The 15,469-nt window shown below is 49.5% G+C and overlaps 1 protein-coding gene across 2 annotated transcripts in view; it reads left to right on the forward strand.

The window, feature by feature from the left end:
- Positions 1–15,469, forward strand: part of zc3h7bb (zinc finger CCCH-type containing 7Bb) — a 91,865-nt gene that overhangs the window by 61,630 nt on the left and 14,766 nt on the right. For both annotated transcript variants that reach the window (XM_070861648.1, XM_070861647.1), the window contains exons 13-18: positions 1,440–1,601; positions 4,146–4,351; positions 7,642–7,742; positions 9,805–9,986; positions 12,338–12,414; positions 13,714–13,847. In XM_070861648.1, coding sequence (XP_070717749.1) covers positions 1,440–1,601; positions 4,146–4,351; positions 7,642–7,742; positions 9,805–9,986; positions 12,338–12,414; positions 13,714–13,847 — 862 coding nt within the window. The remainder of the gene's footprint in view (positions 1–1,439; positions 1,602–4,145; positions 4,352–7,641; positions 7,743–9,804; positions 9,987–12,337; positions 12,415–13,713; positions 13,848–15,469) is intronic.

Here is a 15,469-nt window from a genome sequence, read left to right on the forward strand (position 1 = left end):
GACCTGGATTTGGGCGGCGGCCCAGCCCGGAAATCGACGACGTCCCGGCCTGCAAGACCATCAGCAGGCCGGGGCCAGTGGAGGGAGCAACGTGCAGCGGGCGGAAGCTCCCAATCTCGGCGGCAAATGCGATCCTCACCAGAATAAAAATATACACCAAAATAACATTGGAAAAGCCTTCAGGGGACCCCATCCACATAAGTCGCTGAAAAATAAATAATTCAAAGAAGTTCACTAACGTTTTTTTTTTGCAGGTTGGGGTTACTTACCGTTGGGGTTAGACCTGCCTCCACACAGCGGTCCTTTCCCCCCCCCCCCCCCCCCCCCCCCGCTGCCGCCGGCTCCCGCCCGGAGGAATCTGCCAACTCGGTGGGCGGGAGGTCACTTGTCACTTGTGCACTAGTGGCCATCAGCGGGCGGTTCCCAGCGGTCCTCCCCTCCCCCCCCCCCCCCCCCACCGCCAGCGGGAGGCCTAGTGGAAACTGGCACCGAGGGGAGACCGCCGGAAAGCCTCGGTCGCTGCGGGCAGTAAGGCCATCAAGTTCGGGCCCTTTGTCCCTCAGAGAGAGCAGAGGAGAACATTGGCAGAGACTGAAAGCAACATAAGAACATAAGAAATAGAAGCAGGAGTAGGCCATTCGGCCCCTCGAGCCTGCTGCGCCATTCAATACGATCATGGCTGATCGGATCATGGACTCAGCTCCACTTCCCCGCCCGCTCTCCAAAGCCTCTTATTCCCTTATCGGTTCAGAAACTGTCTATTTCTGTCTTAAATTTATTCAATGTCCTAGCTTCCACAGCTCTCTGAGGCAGTGAATTCCACAGATTTACAACCCTCTGAGAAGAAATTTCTCCTTATCTCTGTTTTAAATGGGCGGCCCCTTATTCTAAGATCATGCCCTCTAGTTCTAGTCTCCCCCATCAGTGGAAACATCCTCTCTGCATCCACCTTGTCAAACCCCATCATAATCTTATACGTTTCGATAAGATCACCTCTCATTCTTCTGAATTCCAATGAGTAGAGGCCCAACCTACTCAACCTTTCCTCATAAGTCAACCCCCTCATCTCCGGAATCAACCGAGTGAACCTTCTCTGAACTGCCTCCAAAGCAAGTATATCTTTTCGTAAATATGGAAACCAAAACTGCACGCAGTATTCCAGGTGTGGCCTCACCAATACCCTGTATAACTGTAACAAGACTTCTCGGCTTTTATACTCCATCCCCTTTGCAATAAATGCCAAGATTCCATTGGCCTTCCTGATCACTTGCTGTACCTGCATACTATCCTTGTGTGTTTCATGCACAGGCCATTAAAACTGAATGAATCCATCAACTCAACAAGGGGGAAAAAAGCCAGCTACAAATGATTTGTCTGCCTTGGCACATCATCTTAATTTGCCTCTTACGTTTTTCTCCCCTTGTGTTCTGTTGTTTCAGGAGCTAAGGCATTAGATTATAAATATATTCCTGACTTGGATCATAAGTGTAAAAAAGATCTTTTGATTGGAAGACTGATGATTTCAACAGACGCGCGTTGGAAGAAAATCCGTCCGCGGCCCACCAGGAATAATTACGGAGGACCTTACTACATATGCAATGGTACGGAGGTGCACCTAACTTAGTACCACCCTGGGAAAGAGATAAGAAAGCTGAAGGGAAACAACTTGCATTTATAAAGCGCCTTTAACGTAGTGAAACGTGCCAAGGTGCTTCACAGGAGTATTGTGCAATAAAAATTTGACACCGAGCCACACAAGAAGAAATTACGGCAGATGACCAAAAGCTTGGTCAAAGAGGTAGTTTTTAAGGAGCATGTTGAAGGAGGAAAGAGAGGCGGAGAGGTTTAGGGAGGGAGTTCCAGAGCTTGGGGCCGAGGCAACAGAAGGCACGGCCACTAATGGTGGAGCGATTATAATCAGGGATGCTCAGGAGGGCAGAATTCGAGGAGCGCAGACATCTCGGGGGGGTTGTGAGGCTTGAGGAGATTACAGAGATAGGGAGGGGCGAGGCCATGGAGGGATTTGAAAACAAGAATGAGAATTTTGAAATCGAGGGGTTGCTTGACCGGGAGCCAATGCAGGTCAGTGAGCACAGGGGCGATGGGTGAACGGGACTTGGTGCGAGTTAGGACATGGGCTGCCGAGTTTTGGAACACCTCTGGTTTAAGGAGGGTAGAATATGGGAGGCCAGCCAGGAGTGCGCTGGAATAGTCAAGTCGAGAGGTAACAAAGGCGTGAATGAGGGCTTCAGCAACGGATGAGCTGAGGCAAGGGGCAGAGACGGGCGATGTTACGGAGGTGGAAGTAGGCGGTTTTAGTTCTGCTGAGGATATGTGGCCGGAAGCTCATTTCAGGGTCAAATATGACACCGAGGTTGCGACAGTCTGGTTCAGCCTCAGACAGAAGTCGGGGAGAGGGATGGAGTCAGTGGCTAGGGAACGGAGTTTGTGGCAGGGACCGAAAATAATGGCTTCATAATACATAAGAACATAAGAAATAGGAACAGGAGTAGGCCATATGGTCCCTCGAGCCTGCTCCATCATTCAATAAAGATCATGGCTGATCTGATCATGGACTCCGCTCCACTTCCCCGCCCGCTCCCCATAACTCCTTATCATTTAAGAAACTTGTCTATTTCTGTCTTAAATTTATTCAATGTTCCAGCTTCCGCAGCTCTCTGATGCAGCAAATTTCACAAATTTCTCCTCATCTCAGTTTTAAATGGGCGGCCTCTTATTCTAAGATCATGCCCTCTAGTTCTAGTCTCCCCCATCAGTGGAAACATCCTCTCTGCATCCACCTTGTCAAGCCCCCCTCATAATCTTATACGTTTCAATAAGATTACCTCTCATTCTTCTGAACTTCAATGAGTAGAGGCCCAACCTACTCAACCTTTCCTCATAAGTCAACCCCCTCATCCCCGGAATCAACCTAGTGAACCTTCTCTGAACTGCCTCCAAAGCAAATATATCCTTTCGTAAATATGGAAATCAAAACTGCACACAGTATTCCAGATGTAGCCTCACCAAAACCTTGTATTGTTGTAGCAAGACTTCCCTGCTTTTATACTCCATCCCCTTTGCAATAAAGGCCAAGATACCATTGACCTTCCTGATCACTTGCTGTACCTGCATACTATCCTTTTGTGTTTCATGCACAAGTACCCCCAGGCCCTGTTGTACTGCGGCACTTTGCAATCTTTCTCCATTGAAATAATAACTTGCTCTTTGATTTTTTTCTGCCAAAATGCATGTCCTCACACTTTCCAACATTATACTCCAGCTGCCAAATTTTTGCCCACTCACTTAGCCTGTCTATGTCCTTTTGCAGATTTTTCCTCACACATTGCTTTTCCTCCCATCTTTGTATCGTCAACAAACTTTGCTACGTTACACTCGGGCCCTTCTTCCAAGTCGTTAATATAGATCTTCTCAATATTCAATTGGAGAAAATTTCTGCTCATCCAGAACTGGATGTCGGACAAGCAGTCTGACAATTTAGAGAGCGAGGAGGGGTCGAGAGAAGTGGTGGTGAGATAGAGCTGGATGTCATCAGCGTATATGTGGAAACTGATGCTGCTTTTCCGGGTGAGATTGCCAAGGGGCAACATGTAGATGAGAAGGAGGGGAGCAAGGATAGATCCTTGGGGTACACCAGAGTTCATCATCATAGGCAGTCCCTCGGAATTGAGGAAGACTTGCTTCCACTCCTGAAGTGAGTCCTTTGGTGGCTGAACGGTCCAATACGAGAGCCACAGACTCTGTCACAGGTGGGAAAGACAGTCATTGAGAGAAATAGGAGGGGGCCAAGGATAGATCCCTGGGGGGACATCAGAAGTAACGATGCGGGAATGGGAAGAGAAGCTTTTGTAGATGGTTCTTTGGCTACGATTAGATAGATAAGAATGGAACCAGGCGAGTGCAGTCCCACCCAGCTGGCCGATGATGGAGAGGCGTTGGAGAAGGATAGAGTGGTCAACTGTGTCAAAGGCTGCAGACGTCAAGAAGGTCAAGGAGGGATAGATTGCCTTTGTTACAGTCGTGAAGGATGTCATTTGTGACTTTGCTGTTTCGGTACTGTGGCAGGGGCGGAAACCGGAACAGATGCACCATAATCTGATTGTCTCCATGTTGTTTCTTTGTAGATATAAAAAGTAAGGAGGATTGCAAGTATGGGGATCACTGTACATTTGCTTACTGCCAGGAGGAGATAGATGTTTGGACACTGGAGCGTAAAGGAGCCATAAACCGCGAGCTGCTCTTCGATCCACTTGGGGGCGACACGAGATGCAGCCTCACAGTCGCTAAACTGCTGAAGGAGCATCTCGGTCTCTTCATGTTCCTCTGTGAGGTGAGATGGCCTGGCGCACCTGGAAGTCTATTAACGTCAGCGCCTCCGCAGACCACGTAACAGTCATCACCACTTCATTTACCCCGTCAAATTAAATTAACATCTCAATTTTAAAATCCTCATCCTGGTTTTCAAATCCTTCCGTGGCCTCGCCCCCTCCCTATCTGTCACCTCCTCCAGCTCTCCAAGATCTCTGCGCTCCTCCAATTCTGGCCTCCTGGGCATCCCCGATTTTAATCGCTCAACCATTGGTGGCCGTACCTTCAGCTACCTGGGCCCTAAGTTCTGGAACTCCCTCCCTAAACTTCTCCGGCTCGCTCTCCTCCTTTAAGATGCTCTTTAAAACCTACCTCTTTGACCGAGCTTTTGCTCATCTGTCCTGATATCGCCTCCTGTGATAAATATTTATTGATCGCGCTCTTGTTAAGCGCTTTGAGACATTTTGCTACGTTAAAGCTGCTATATAAATGCAATTTGTTAGGTCATTTTCATGTCCATCCAGAGCTATTACATGAAATGCACAGAAACAAGCCACACAGCCCAAATGGTCCATGCCGGTGTTTATGCTCCACATGAGCCTTCTCCCACCCCTCTTCATCTCACCCTATTGGCATATCTTTCCAATCTTTTCTCCCTCATGTACTTATCTTCCCCTTAAATCCATCTATGCTTGTTGCACCAATATAAATAGCACCAGACAATTTCTGTGCCCAAATGCCAAACGTACCGAAACATCCGCAAATAAACTGTGTGGTCAGGCTTGCGTTCTTTAAACGTGCCTTTGCAGAACCGACCCAAAGGGAATACTCGGAACTATCGGGTTCAAAATTGGCCCACCCCTTTTTTCGGCGCACTCACCGGAGTTGCGCCGCTTTTCTGCGTTGAAAAGTGCTCCGAAAAAATCTGTCCCCACTTTGGCCGCTGTCTGGCCTTTCCCGGGTCTTCGCACAGCGTGGCCAGTCGGGTCGGGGGCAGAGCCAGCATCCCGCGCTGAAAACAGTGCCGGGATGTCTGCACATGCGCGCTGGAGTGTGCGAGCATGCGCAGTAGCTCCTGGCCCCAGCCCTTCAGTGTGCATGCTTCAGCATGGGACCCGGTCATCATCAGCGTCATCAGACGGGCTGCTGGCACGTCCCGCCCCTATCCCAGGCCGAATGGCCGACCACACAGGCTGGCCCGCGGCCTTCCCAGGCTGAAGATGAAGGTAGGGTAGGACTTCTATTTATTATTTGGATATTTTGAAAAAATTATGTAACTATGTTTTGTCTCTTGTGACTAGTGGTGACCATTTGTCAAGCCTATTTTACCTGGTGCTTTTGTGAAAAAAGAACATAAGTGACAGAGGAACACTGAGAGAATATCTTATTTATTAAAGTAAACTTTATTTAGATAATATGGGCTCAATTTTGGCCCAGTATAATCATTACAAACAAATTGTTGTTTAAATTAGTTGTGATATTAGGCCAATTTAATTAAACTATCTTTTACTTTTATTTTTGTAGTTTAAGCTTCCATGAATGCTCCTGTTGAATAGTAAAGTAACTTTGCGAAGTTTGTCATATGATGTCCTGTATAGCTGTTTGATCCTATTCACATTCTTTAGTCAAGTCATTAAATTCTGCTGGCCTCCGATGTACCTACCTGTGCTGATTTCTTAACTCTCCGCAAGAGTTTTCACAAGTGGCCACATACGCTGGGCTAAGTTAGTTTGGAGTAACTATTAGCTGGCCAAAGTGGCCTAAATGGCCAAAACGGGCTTAGGTGGCTGATAATGCCCCCTTTTGGAAAAAAAAACGAAACTAAATAATCCTAACTAACACTGGCGCCAAATTGAATGAGCACATTTTTTTAAGATACTCCAGAAAAATCAAGTTGCTCCAAAAAAAACAGCAACTCCTGGCCAATTTTGAGCCCATAGTCTTCGGCTCTGAGCTATAGTGTCCCACTAAAAACAAATCCTTCCGCGTCCTGTTTTTGCACCCAGTTCAGTAATTGACCCTACTCTGCGTGCTATCGGCCACATCTGCCTGACGAAACTATCTCAACCTACCATCTACAATGCAATCTTAGGATTCTGTTGTCTTGACATTTTTTGCATATGTTTTTTTTATTCGTTCCTGGGATGTGGGCGTCGCTGGCAAGACCGGCATTTATTGCCCATTCCCAATCGCCCTCAGGAAGGTGGTGGTGAGCCCCCTTCTTGAACCGCTGCAGTCCGTGTGGTGAAGGTGCTCCCACAGTGCTGTAAGGGAGGGAGTTCCAGGATTGTGACCCAGCGACGACTATTTCTGTGCTGTACATTCTATATAGTAACAGCTCGAGGAGATAATTGGCCTTTCTGAAGCCATTCTGAGGGCACAGAGGAGAAGTCTCCATCTCTGAGCCATACAAACAGTGAGAGGTCCCGGGTTCGATCCCAGATCTGAGCTCTACAACTTGCATGTTGATAATTGGGGGAAGTTGCGAATCATATGCATGTTAATTGTATTCAAGTGGTGGCTATTGATTGGGGACTCTCTTAGGCATATATGGGAGTAGGCTAGGGAAGGGGTGCATGTTTATCTTGGGGGTGCACAGTATGTAATGTGTATCTCTGCAAATAAAGGATTGTACGCAACTAAAGAATAGGTTACCCTTCGCCTGGATATCTGGCTTTTGCAGCACAGAGCTGCCCAACTGTTCCTGTGCTGTATATTGTGTGTAAATTCCCTTCTCTCATTCTTGACTTTTTGCTCGTGTCCTTAAACCAATAACTGCAAAATTTAAACAACATCAACTTGTATTTATATAGTGCCCTTAACGTAGTGAAATGTCCCAAGGCGCTTCACAGGAGTATTGTGAGATTTTTTAAAGTTTTGACACCGAGCCGCATAACGAGAAATCGGGGCGGGTGACTAAAAGCTTGGTCAAAGAGGTAGGTTTTAAGGAGCGTCTTAAAGGAGGAAAGAGAGGCGGAGAGGTTTAGGGAGGGAGTTCGAGAGATTGGGGCCTAGGCAACAGAAGGCTCGGCCACCAATGGTTGAGCGATTATGATCAGGGATGCTCAAGAGGGCAGAATTAGAGAAGCGCAGATATCTCGGGGAGGGGAGGGGGGGGGAACATGGGGGGGATTGTGGGACTGGAGGAGATTACAGAGATGGGGAAAGGCAAGATAACCACATAAGGCACTAATATCCTGTATCTCTCTCTCCCCTTAAATGAGTATGTAAAATCAGAATCTATTCCTTCATCCCTCTGCCCAGCTCACAATGTGTCCGTCTCTGATGCCCAGTCTTTGCTTTCTGTTGCAGGAATGTTTTGACAGCAAGCCCAGGTTGATAAGCAAGAAGATTAAGGACGGTGCTTCGGTCTGCTCTAATCTGGAAACTAAGCACAACTTTGAGCAGAACAAGTGAGTACACGAGAAACAAGGAAGAGGCTCCCCGATGATCCAGTGGGAGAAGGTAGCCCAGTACTGAGCCTGGAAGGTCCCAGGTTCGAAGCTGGTTTGTGTTGAGTTTACCGATGGCAGTCAGGGCAGCAGCTGGAGAGGCTGCACTTCCATCAGTGCCCCTGAGCTAGGAAGCTGAAAAAAATATCAGCCAGACTTCCCACTCTTTAACACTTTGCAGTGACTCATAGAATCATAGAAATTTACAGCACGGAAGGAGGCCATTTCAGTCCATCGTGTCCGTGCCGGCCGACAAAGAGCTACCCAGCCTAATCCCACTCTCCAGCTCTTAGTCTGTAGTCCACCAATTCAAATGCACATCCAAGTACTTTTTAAATCTAATGAGGGTTTCTGCCTCTACCACCCTTTCAGGCAGTGAGTTCCAGACCCCCACCACCCTCTGGGTGAAGACATTTCCCTTCAAATCCCCTCATACCTCCTATCAATTACTTTAAATCTATGCCCCTGGTTCTTGACCCTTCTGCTAAGGGAAATAGTCCGTCCTATCCACTCTGTCTAGGCCCCTTATAATTTTATACATCTCAGTAAGGTCTCCTCTCGGCCTCTTCTGTTCCAAAGAAAACAAACCCAGCCCATCCAATCTTTCCTCATTGCTAAAATTCTCCAGTGCAGACAACATCCTGGTAAATCTCCTCTGTGCCCTGTCTAGTGCGATCAGCAGAGACTCCCTCCTGAAAAGTGTACATGTGGGGACATTGGGCGAGAACAGGATCGAACTGTGATGGCATCTGTGATCGAACAGTTTGCTGACACTCACCATCCAACTCAACACATGAAGTAATAGCTACTTGGGCATGGTCCTGTAGAAAGACTTTAGCCTGTGGAAATGGAGCTCAACAAGCCTTCGATAGATTGGAGGAGAAAATTGGCAGAAATTATATATTTTTTTGTTGAAAATATTGATAGATTTTTCATAGGTAAAGGTTACGGAAGCGAGTAGGTGGTTAAGATACAGATCAGCCATGATCTAATTGAGTGGCGGAACCAGCTCGAGGGGCTGAATGGCCTACACCTGTTTCTATGCTTCTAAAAAAAGTTGAGCAGGTCGGGCCTGTACTCATTGGAGTTTAGAAGAATGAGAGGTGATCTTATTGAAACGTATAAGATTCTGAGGGGGCTTGACAGGGTAGATGCAAAGAGGATGTTTCCCCTCGTGGGGGAATCTAGAACCAGGGGGCATAGTTTCAGAATAAGGGGTCGCCAGTTTAAAATGGAGATGAGGAGGAATTTCTTCTCTGAGGGTCGTGAATCTGTGGAATTCACTGCTGCAGAGAGCTGTGGAGGCTGGGTCATTGAATATATTTAAGGTGGAGATAGACAGATTTTTGAGCGATAAGGGAGTAGAGGGTTACGGGGAGCGGGCGGGGAAGTGGAGCTGAGTCTATGATCAGATCAGCCATGATCTTATTGAATGGTGGAGCAGGCTCGAGGGGCCAGGTGGCCTAATTCTAAACCTATTTCTTATGTTCTTGTATTATGAAATTTCTATGACGATTACAGGTTGAACCTCCCTTATCCAGAACCACCCCTCATCCAGAACCATTCCCGGCCACTGGGTGGCGCACGCGCAGAACTCCGACACGAATAAATTGAAGTCCTTCCTCGCTGCTGACTCCCGCAATCGCTGGCCTGACCCCGCGATCCACCGTGCCCCAGCCCCCTCCCCATAATCTCTCTGCCGCACTCCCAGCCCCAAGCCATCCAGCCCCGATATCCCATTGCTCAGTACCTAAATCCCTTATCCAGAAACGGGCCAGGTCCCGAGGGTTCCGGATCAGGGAGGTTCAACCTGTACTGAAAATTTGCTTGTACTACGTTGGGCGAGGGTATTAAGGGTTACGGAACCAAAGCGGGTAGATGGAGTTAGAATACAGGTCAGCCACGATCCCATTGAATGGCGGAACAGGCTCGCAGGGCCGAATGGGATGAAATTTGTTCTGAATGTTACTGAAGCGTTGCTCGTGCGAGGCATGTATTTATTCCCTTTGTGGTTCTGCCCCAGGTGCCTCGTCCACATGCTGCGCGCCACCACGGTGAAGTACTCCAAGATCCGCCAGTTCCAGGAGCACTGCCAGTTCGACGTGTGCCGTCACGAGGTGCGTTACGGGTGCCTGCGGGAGGACAGCTGCAACTTTGCCCACAGCCTCATCGAACTCAAGGTCTGGGTGATGCAACAGAGTTCCGGTAAGCGATGTATTTGCTTCGCAGGCTCTTTGCTCAAGGATTCAGGGCAGCACATTGCTATTAAAGAACATAGTCGGTTTATTAGCAGTTCATCCACCAGACTCACAAACTCATCGCGGATTCCCTGAACCCAGCTGGCCGGGGTTTTATTGAGTCTTGTGGGCTCACGACTGCCTGTGAGCATTCTCACAGGTGCGCACATCGCCCGCTACATCAGAGGAAAACCGCAGCACGTCGCCTATCTATATCAAAGTTTGGGAGTGTCCACTGCAAAGTGTCAAAACTAATTTGTAAGAAAAAGGAGGCTAATTTTCCCTGACCTGGAGCTGGGAATTTACAAGCAACCGCCAACCTATAAATTGACCTCGCTGACAGCAATTAAACTCTGATTGTCCTCCGTTTGTGTTTACTGACAACAATTAGACTCTGTGGCCTTAAAGGGACAGGCCTCCTTCAGCACTTAGCAGCAGAATATTACGCTGTGCATTATATGCTACAAATGTGAAAAAAACAGCACCAGTGTCTTCATGAGCAAAAATGTCACTTTTTAAATGAATTATTTTAATGTACCCACACCCACCTGCATCTCCATCGGGGAGGCACGGAAGATCAAGGCTGAAATATGGCCAATTGCTGTTTTTTACGAGTATGGGATCATCCATTCAGAGCAACATGGGTGAGAAAGAAAGACTTGCATTTATATAGCGCCTTTCACGACCACCAGACGTCCTCAATCATTTTACAGCCAATGAGGTACATTTTGAAGTGTAGACATTGTTGTAATGTAGGAAACGCGGCAATCAATTTGAGCACAGGAAGCTCCCACAAACAGCAACGTAATAATGACCAGATCATTTGATTTAGTGATGTTGATTGAGCGATAATTATAGGCCAGGACACCGGGGTTAACTCCCCTGCTCTTCTTCAAAATAATGCCGTGGGATCTTCTACGTCCACCTGAGAGAGCAGACGGGGCCTCGGTTTAACGTCTCATCTGAACGACGACACCTTCCTCAGTATTGCCCCTCCGACAGTGCAGCGCTCCCTCAGTTCTGCCCCTCCGACAGTGCAACGCTCCCTCAGTACTGTCCCCCTTGGAAAGTGCAGTGCTCCCTCAGTACTGCCTCTCCGACAGTACAGCACTCCCTCAGTACTGCCCCTCCGACAGTGCAGCGCTCCCTCAGTACTGCCCCTCCGACAGTGCAGCGCTCCCTCAGTACTGCCCTTCCGACAGTGCAGCGCTCCCTCAGTACTGCCCCTCCGACAGTGCAGCGCTCCCTCAGTACTGCCCCTCCGACAGTGCAGCGCTCCTCAGTACTGCCCCTCCGACAGTAAAGCACTCCCTCAGTACTGCCCCTCCAACAGTAAAGCACTCCCTCAGTACTGCCCCTCCGACAGTGCAGTGCTCCCTCAGTACTACCCCTCCGACAGTAAAGCACTCCCTCAGTACTGTCCCTCGGACAGTGCAGTGCTCCCTTAGTACTGCCCTGGTAGAGTCAGCCTAGATTTTATGGATATTACCAGCTCTTGTGTCCTTCTCCCAAAGCAGCATAATCTGCAAAGAATTGACCAAACCTATCTCAACCTATTGGATTGAAGGTGAATGACCGACAGCCCATGATGGACTTGCCAGTCACAAATGTAAGACATTAGATATAGGATGCACTGGAGTGCATTTCAAGCCAGCAGCACACCAATGGGTTCCTGCCCCTGTTCACTATCCATTGTCCCCTCCTGGAGAGGACGATATGGGGCTCTGCTGTGGCTCAGTGGGCAGCACTCTCGCCTCTTGAGTCAGAAGATTGTGGGTTCAAGTCTCACTCCAGGGACTTGAGCACATAAATCTAGGCTGACACTCCAGTGCAGTGCTGCACTGTCGGAGGTGCCATCTATCGGACAGGACATTAAACTGAGGCCCCGTCTGCTCTCTCGGGTGGGTGTAAAAGATCCCGTGGAACTATTTCGAAGAAGAGCAGGGGAGTTATCCCCGATGTCCTGGGCCAATATTTATCCCTCAATCAACATCACTAAAGCAGATTATCTGGTCATTATCACATTGCTATTTGTGGGAGCTTGCTGTGTGCAAATTGCCTGTCGCATTTCCTACATTGCAGTGACTGCACTCCAAAAAGTACTTCATTGGTTGTAAAGCGCTTTGGGACGTCCGGTGGTTGTGAAAGGCGCTATATCAATGCAAGTCTCTCTCTTTCGCTCATGAGGACTGGCCACTTGTGCAAGGTGCCAGAGGACTGTCTGTGTCCATGCAACCAACCCACCTCCCCCTCAGCTAATGAAGTTTCATTATTCTATGTGACATTGTAGTGACCCTGTTATCCCCTTCTATCTTGCAGGGATCACACACTATGAGATTGTGCAAGAGTCTACGAAGTACTGGCAGAGTGTGGAAGCGAGTATGAACAGAGCACAGGTACATTGCCGCCAACGCCAAGGGTGAGAGGCAAGAACCGCGTCATGGCCCGTTTACATAGTGCCTTTAGCATGGTAAAATGTCCCAGGGTGCTTCACAGGAGCGTTATCAAACAGGATTTGACAATGAGCCAGGCACGGTGAGGGTAGTGTGGTTGATGTCATGTATATGAACTTTCAGAAGGGGTTTGACAAAGTACCACATAATAGACTCGGCATGATTCAAGCCCATGGGATTAAAGGGACATGGCAGCATGGCAACAAAACTGGGTACGGTACAGAAAGCAGAGAGTCGTGGTGAACAGTTGTTTTCCAGACTGGAGGGAAGTGTACAGTGCTGTTCCCCAGGGCTCGGTATTAGAACCACTGCTCTTGTTGATATATTAATGACCGGGACTTGAGTATGCAGGGCATCATTCCAAAGCTTGCCGATGTTCCTTTGGGCTTATGATACAAAGCTCAGAAATGTAGTACACAATGAGGCGTATAGTAACAGGCTTCAGGAGGACACGGGCAGACTGGGGAAATGGGCAGACACAAGGCAGATGAAATTCAATGCAGAGAAGTGTGAAATTATACATTTTCTATTACATTTTGAGTATAAATATACGCGCACACACCTCTCCCCCACGGGTACCTCTCCTGCGCGCACACAAGAAATAGGAGCAGGAGTAAGCCATATGGCCCCTCGAGCCTGCTCCGCCATTTAATAAGATCATGGCTGCTCCGATCATGGACTCGGCTCCACTTCCCCGCCCGCTTCCCATAACCCCTTATTCCCTTATTCCCTTATCGTTTAAGAAACTGTCTATCTCTGTCTTAAATTTATTCAATGTCCCGGCTTCCACAGCTCTCTGAGGCAGTAAATTCCACAGATTTAGAACCCTCTGAGAGAAGAAATTCCTGCTCATCTCAGTTTTAAATGGGTGGCCCCTTATTCTAAGATTATGCCCCCTAGTTCTAGTCTCCTCCATCAGTGGAAACGCCCTCTCTGCATCCACCTTGTCAAACCCCCTCATAATCTTATACGTTTCGATAAGATCACCTCCCCCGCGCGCACACCTCGTACGCACACATGTCGGTGACCACAAGTGTCAGACTATGGCAGGGGTCGTGTTATCAAACCCCCACCCCCCTTCCCTCTTTAAAAGTACAAAAGCCAAGTCTTGCACCCCTTTCATTGCCCCGGCAACCCAGAGATGGGAGCTTTCTGTTCCTTGAGCTCCTGAGCGAGGGATGTGCTGGCTCTTTGCTGGCTATATTTTGATTGACAGATGGTTCTGTGTTCTGATTGGTTGAGGTGTCTCCCGGAACTGGAAAGGTGGCCTCGCTGGACATGAAGCTGAAGTTTGTTTGTGGCCAGTGCTGGAGGAACGGGCAAGTGGTTGAGCCAGACAGGAGCCTCAAGTACTGCAGTGCCAAAATCCGACACGGGTCAGTCCGCTTTCTGTTCCTGAAAGACTTTTCGTGGGATGGAGGGGGGGAGGGGGGGAGGGGGGGAGGGGGGAGGGGGGTGGGGTGCAGTTCCTGATGGGACCGAGTCTGACGCACAAAGTTTCCCGCGAGTCCTTCGATTATTCACTGAGGAGCCTGAGATGGTCTGTGTGCAAAATGTCGCTGCAGCCAGGGTGAGAGTTCCTGGAGTTGGGCTCAGGCATTTAGATGTCTATTTGCAACATGTTTACAATTCCCCTCCCTCCGTTTCTCCCTCTGTCTCACTTCCCAGTTCCCTGACACTCTTTATATCTGCCATGTGTGCTCTGTCCCCCATAGTCCCGGTTTCACCCCTACTTTTCCATTTCCTCTCTCTCTCCCCTTTTTATCTTTCTTCCCCCTCTTTTCTTTCTGCGCCTCTCCTCTTCCCCTCTCTTCTCTCTTTTACCCTCTTTCTCTTTCTCCCCCGATCTCTCTCTCTCCCTCTCTTTCTCTTTCTCCTTCTCTTTCTCTGCCCTCTGTCTCTCCACTTTTCTGTTTTCCCTCTCTCTCCCTGCTCTCTCTCTTCCTGCTCTTTCACTTTCTTCCCCCCCCTTTCTCTCTTCCCCTCCTCTTTCTCTCTCCCCTCTTTCTCTCCCCTCCACATTCTCTTCCCCCTCCACATTCTCTTCCCCCCCACATTCTCTTCCCCCCCCACATTCTCTTCCCCCCCCATTCTCTCCCCCCCACATTCTCTTCCCCCTCCCCATTCTCTTCCCCCCCCCATTCTCTTCCCCCCCCCATTCTCTCCCCCCCCATCTCTTCCCCCATTCTCTCCCCCCCCCATCCCCCCCCATTCTCTTCCCCCCCCTTCCTTCCCCCCCCATTCTCCTTCCCCCCCATTCTCTTCCATTCTCCCCCCCCATTCTCTTCCCCCCCCCATTCTCTTCCCCCCCCCCATTCTCTTTCCCCCCCCATTCTCTTCCCCCCCATTCCTCTTCCCCCCCATTCTCTTCCCCCCCCATTCTCTTCCCCCCCCATTCTCTTCCCCCCCATTCTCTTCCCCCCCCATTCTCTTCCCCCCCCATTCTCTTCCCCCCCATTCTCTCCCCCCCCATTCTCTTCCCCCCCCCATTCTCTTCTTCCCCCCCATTCTCTTCCCCCCCATTCTCTTCCCCCCCCATTCTCTTCCCCCCCCCATTCTCTTCCCCCCCCATTCTCTCCCCCCCCATTCTCTTCCCTCCCCATTCTCTTCCCCCCCCCATTCTCTTCCCCCCCCATTCTCTTCCCCCCCCCATTCTCTTCCCCCCCCCATTCTCTTCCCCCCCCATTCTCTTCCCCCCCCCATTCTCTCCCCCCCCCATTCTCTCCCCCCTCCATTCTCTTCCCCCTCCATTTCTCCCCCCCCCCTCTCTCTCCCCCCTCCATTCTCTCCCCCTCCATTCTCTCCCCCCATTCTCTTCCCCCCCCCATTCTCTTCCCCCCCCCATTCTCTTCCCCCCCCATTCTCTTCCCCCCCCCATTCTCTTCCCCCCCCATTCTCTTCCCCCCCCCATTCTCTTCCCCCCCATTCTCTTCCCCCCCATTCTCTTCCCCCCTTTCCTTCTCCCCCCATTCTCTCCCCCCCTCCATTCTCTTCCCCC

This window comes from Pristiophorus japonicus, chromosome 19 (genome assembly GCF_044704955.1).
Source record: "Pristiophorus japonicus isolate sPriJap1 chromosome 19, sPriJap1.hap1, whole genome shotgun sequence".
Lineage (NCBI taxonomy): Eukaryota > Metazoa > Chordata > Chondrichthyes > Pristiophoridae > Pristiophorus > Pristiophorus japonicus.